Source organism: Sceloporus undulatus, chromosome 5, assembly GCF_019175285.1.
Source record: "Sceloporus undulatus isolate JIND9_A2432 ecotype Alabama chromosome 5, SceUnd_v1.1, whole genome shotgun sequence".
Taxonomy (NCBI): domain Eukaryota; kingdom Metazoa; phylum Chordata; class Lepidosauria; order Squamata; family Phrynosomatidae; genus Sceloporus; species Sceloporus undulatus.
Genome location: NC_056526.1, coordinates 82,125,312 through 82,130,622, shown reverse-complemented (window position 1 = coordinate 82,130,622; position 5,311 = coordinate 82,125,312). Strand labels below are relative to the sequence as shown.

The following is a 5,311-nucleotide window of genomic DNA, read 5'->3' as shown; positions in this document are numbered from 1 at the left end:
CCCCATTTAAGTCTACTTCCTTCCCTTCACAATCTGATGTTAAAAAACCACTGAAGTGGTGTTTAGGTGGTTGGGAGAAGTCCAGAGAAAGAGGGAGGGAAGGAAGTGGTGTTTTCCCATTTACATCCTTGGTTACATGCCTCTATGTTTTACCTTTGACTTATCCATGGGTCATATCAAAATCAATGATTTTCACCTTAAACCCTTCCATCAACTTATACATGAGGTTGACTTGTACGCAAGAATATACAGTAAGTAGAAGAGTGCATATGTTTGTGTGTGTCTGCTTGTATGATGGTACTAAAGGTGATCAATATTTAATATATGAGAACCTCACTTTGCCATACATTCCTTATAATTAGAGTCAACTGGCCAAACCCTGCAGCCATCTTAGTTCCTCCTTTCTTTGTCAATCTGAGCTCAGAAGCATGAAAATAGAAGTTCAATCCTACCACTGTTATGCCTTTAAAAATGTGTCTCCAGTATCTGTGGTTTGAAGAGAATGAAGTTTTAACTGCAATTTAAAATAAGCAAAATCCAGAATCTTCAGAAAAGTGATATCTCTATTGCCCATCCCAAATGCACAAAACACATGGTTGGAGTTTCAGGCCTCCATTTTGTATCAAATGTTATCTCTGCTGTAGTTCACTTTGTCTTGAGGGATCTTAATGCAGGAAGACACCATTCCCCTCTTAGACTTGTGGGGACCCAGACATAGGAAAGTAAAATTTAAACTCCATTAGGAAGCAGTAAAGTAACTCCTTTTGGGATCCAGGGTGTCTCTATCTTTTGTGAAATCTCAGGCCCCTTTCTTAGGCAGCAAACATTGAATTTCCTAAGAAGTCTCTGTACTGTTATACCTGAAAAAACAGTTGTTGTACAGGTAAAACTCAATCAATACATATAGTACTGTATAGATGTATTTACCGTATATACTCAACCTTAAATTGACCTCATGTGTAAGTCAAGGGCAAGTTTTTGGGCCAAATCAGGGTTTTTGATACAACCTGTGGATAAGTAGAGAGTAAAACTTAGGGCCATGAAACAAAAGCTCTAAAGGGAAAAACACCACTTCCCTCCCTCCTTTTCCCTCTCTGGACTTCTCCCGGCCACCTGACATCACTTCCCTGCTGCTGGAGGCAAAGGATTGAAAAGGGAAGGAACTGGAGGAAAGTGGGGTTCAGTGGTCAGAAAGGGAGGAGGAGGATGGGAAGAGTAGGTTTTAACATCAAATTGGGAAGTAGAGGGAAAGTGAGTGTTTGGCGGGCAAGAGAGATCCCAAGGAGGATAGGGAGTGAAGGGTTTAACATTGGATTGAGAAGGGAATCAGCTCTTTCAAATACACACCTGCCTCGGCAGCTCTTTCAGGAAATCACTGCTGAGGTGGGGAGAATGGGGCATCCAGCAGTTTCTTTCAGGACCTTTTTAAACACTATTACTGTACTGACTCATATATAAGTCAACCCAGGATTTTAGGGTCAATTTTTAGGCGCTGTTTTTCAATTTATAGTCAAGTATATGCAGCAACCATAGTTGTTCATCGTGTGCTATTTGTGTCCCTCATTTTCTTCTCTCTTTGCCCTTTTATTGAAACTTACATTTGAAGCTAATAGGAAAAGAAACTGTTACACTACTTTGTGAACCACATGAACAATTCGTGATGTGTAATCTATAAAAATGAAACAACCAAGAGACTTAGGCTGCAAGTTTAGTGGTTTAATACATTTGCCACGTAATTAAAATATCATGGGTTCTAATCTTGCTGTTTCAAAGTGTGCTAACTTTAAATGGTGTATTGAAAAATGCCTGCAACCATGCTTCTCAGCACACTTCAAGGACCTGATCTTGTTGTCTTCTGTCTACTATTCCCTATGGTCTAAACAAGAGAAAATTTTGCCAAAAGTATTTCTTGCTGTTGTGTTCTTCTTCTTCTTCTTTTGCACTGTTGTGGTTTTACTCTTGATGTTTTACCCAGAAAAGTCACTGAAATTCTATCAGTGTTTGGAAATGGCGGAACTGTCAGCCATTCCTGACGGCCGCCGCCATGTTTACGTCTTGGACGCATAGCGTCCAGACGTGTCGCAGCGCCTATGACGTCGCGAGTGCGCCAGCGGCGCCTCACGGCGTCATAGCTGCGCCGCGGAAAGAAGCTCCAATTTGGAGCTTCTTTTTTGCTCCGTAACGGAGCCGCGCCATAGTCTCCTCTAACATGGAACAATTGCAGAGCTTTATAAGATTTATTTCACATACTATATTTTAGGTACACAATAAAATTATTTTAAATGTACACCTGTAAATATAAAGCCTGGTACTATAATTTATAGCACTGGTGCTTGTGCTTGCAAATAGGGATATCATAAAAGCTGTACTATTGACCTCCGTATCCACAGGAGATCTGTGCCAGACTCCCTTGCGGATACCAAAATCCATGTATGCTCGGATCCTGCTTTTCGTAGTGGCGGCATGGCATTAATTAATAATTAATGTGTAACTGTACTCCTCCTTTTATAATAGAGAGACAGCACATTTCTTAACATCCCAATTGTTTTCATGTTGCAGGAATTTTACATGGCATTGGAAGATTTATAGTGGAAATTGTCTGCTGTCGTTTCAAACTGGGGTCATATAAATCTACATCTGTAAGTGTTGTCAGAGGAATTTGTATAGACACACAGTGTGTGTGCTTTGCATGTGGCAGAATAAAAGTTTCTAGTAGTAATTCTTCAGGTTCAGAATAATAGGTCTTCTACCAGTGCCACCCCAGTGGAAACCCTTTTCAGTGAGGTAACAATACAGACCTTTATAAACTACTATGAATTTAGGCTGATTACAGCTTCCACCAAGAAAACCCGAGCCCTATGCCTCAGATCAAGTGTAGTTCCTGCTCTTATCTGAAAAGCCAGTTGCACTATTATGTGTAAGTGGCGATTTAGTGTACTATTGCTTCTAATACAGTATGTCAATTTGTAAAGTAACTGGGAATGTTTTGCCGGACCAAGATGGAAAGAAAGGCAGAGAACGCAGGGCTAGCTGGAGAGCAAGTTCACAAAACTGCCTAAAGTACAGCTTTCAGATGAAGACAGAACTATGTAGACCATTAATGGTCCAGACTGTTAATATTATCCAGACAGCTTTATTCCCTTGCAGCTTCTGCCATAACAATAACCAAGAACTGCTTTCAGGTCTAAACTTTTCTCATGTACCCTAGACAGCTGTTTCATGAAATCTATAAATTTAAAAATAAACCTTTCATGCTTACTGTATTGCCAGCACAAAAAGCCCTTCTAGAATCTGGATAGATTCTTGAAGTGTGTGTATAATATTCCAGCCTGTCCTGGTTATAAAGAGGAATGTGATGTATCTTAATCTGTTAAGAGACACCCCACCCCACCCTACCACAAAAAAAGAAAATATGGAGGACTTGCCCATAGGAAGAGATTAGTCTGGAAGTAAGTAAAATTTAAAAAGGAAGAAATGGAAAAAGTGACTTTTTTGTTTTGTTTCCTTTTATAGGTCACATTTCAAGATGGCCAACTAAACAACCATGTACCTCTAATGACAGATGACACTATTCATTAGCACCTTCTTTGGAAACTGTTATCCTTTCTGCCTAATGCAGAAGACATTTTTTATAACAAAACATTGTGCAATATGTTAAGACAGTGCTGATGGGCAGCAAAAAAAAATCAAGTCTTTTAAAAAAAACAAAACACAAAACACATCTGTGTGACTTGTCTGTCCTTTAAAGAATTCAGAAAGAGGACAAGAAACCCTAATGAAATCGATCTCTCTTCTTGAGTGAGCAGATTCGTTCTTTGGATGTGACTCTAATTCATTCAACCATTTTATAGAAACTGCAGTTGACCTGCTGAAATAACAGCAGTTGGCATTCTGGATACAAAGTGTTACTGAAAGCCACAAATGTGAACATACAAAGGAGCAAAGTTGGAGGGGTGTGCAGGACCGGTTTAAGACCAGAGATTTTCTTGTTATGTTGTTTTTAAAAGTAGCATATAAGGCGTTTCCTTTCCCCCAGCTGCCCAGTACATCGAAAATATCTAAGTGCTGTTAACAAGCAAATAGAAATTCGGGAAGTGAAAAATAATTTGAAAAAAAGTAAGAGAAAGAAAGTGTTAATATGCTACAGAGAGCCCAATCTGGATGCCATGTGTGCATTGAGAGATTATTTTTAAAGCAAACATGGAAAATAACATTTTTAGCACATACAAAGAGTGTGGAATGGGATGGGGATCATGTGTGCTGATAATTTCATAAATTGTCAAGGCTGATCTTGTCATGGGAGTCATGTTCCCTCCTTGCTGGTGGTCCCCTCATTTCATTATTTTGGTCAAGAACGATCATTGCTGTTATTTGAAACTGCTTTTTTTCAGAGTGAGAGATCATCTGGACACTTCCTGGGTTTTTTTTAAATGTATATTTGGGGAGGGAATACCACATTTGGTGGGTCCTTTCAGGGACATAGCCAAGGGGGAGATCCATGGGGTCCGCCCCCCCTTCCGTTAGATACAATGAATGGTGTGCACCACTGCGCTGCTGTGCCCAAGCCCCATTATAATGGCCCCCCCTTCCCAAAATCCTGGCTACGTCTCTGGTTCCTTGGAAGCAAAATTGGCCCTGGACCCTTGGAAATTGCCTTGGCCTGGCCTAAGGAAATAGCGCCCTTTTCCCCTGGTGACTGTTCAATTTCCTGAGCAATCTGATCAAGCAGTGATTCAGTCTGGGAAATATTGAAGTTGTAGCAGTTACATGCCTGGAATTTCAGTGTGCCATTTGACTGTGTAAAACGAACTCACTGGGTGATTATGCTGATCCCCTAGTACACATGCATGTACATAGATAAGTACTGTACAAGGATTGTAAATTTACATTTTCTTGAATCTTTTGGGTGTTTTGTAAATGTTCCAAAGCCATAACTACAAACAGCCAGAGTAGAGGCTACTGGAAAGAAAATAGGTGTGCCATTTGAACATCTGGAAATCAGTGGGCTTAATTGCATATATGTCTACTTGGAAGTAATTTCCACTGAATTGTGGGCTTATTCCCAGGTGGGTATGGGATTGGAGGGCTTGGCTATGTGTTGGTTTGTAGCCATATATCCTGAGATCAGTGCCTCTAGCTGATACTCAATACACATCACAAGCCTAATTTGATTTCCATCAAATTTCGTCATTCAGGGTACTCGGGCACATGCAACTAAGTAGAGGTGGCCAATATCTATTTTCCAAAAATATAGTTGAGAAGTCTCAAACAGAACTAAAAAGCACACGAGACCCAAGGTCTCAGTCACACT

At 40.2% G+C, this 5,311-nt stretch overlaps 1 protein-coding gene across 2 annotated transcripts in view; it reads left to right on the top strand.

Annotated features, from left to right (window-relative positions):
• ERGIC2 (ERGIC and golgi 2) overlaps positions 1-4,370 on the top strand; it is a 29,985-nt gene extending 25,615 nt beyond the window's left edge. For both annotated transcript variants that reach the window (XM_042470144.1, XM_042470145.1), the window contains exons 14-15: positions 2,560-2,639; positions 3,514-4,370. In XM_042470144.1, the coding sequence (XP_042326078.1) occupies positions 2,560-2,639; positions 3,514-3,579 (146 nt within the window). In that variant the 3' untranslated portion in view covers positions 3,580-4,370. The remainder of the gene's footprint in view (positions 1-2,559; positions 2,640-3,513) is intronic.
• Positions 4,371-5,311: the final 941 nt, after the last annotated feature.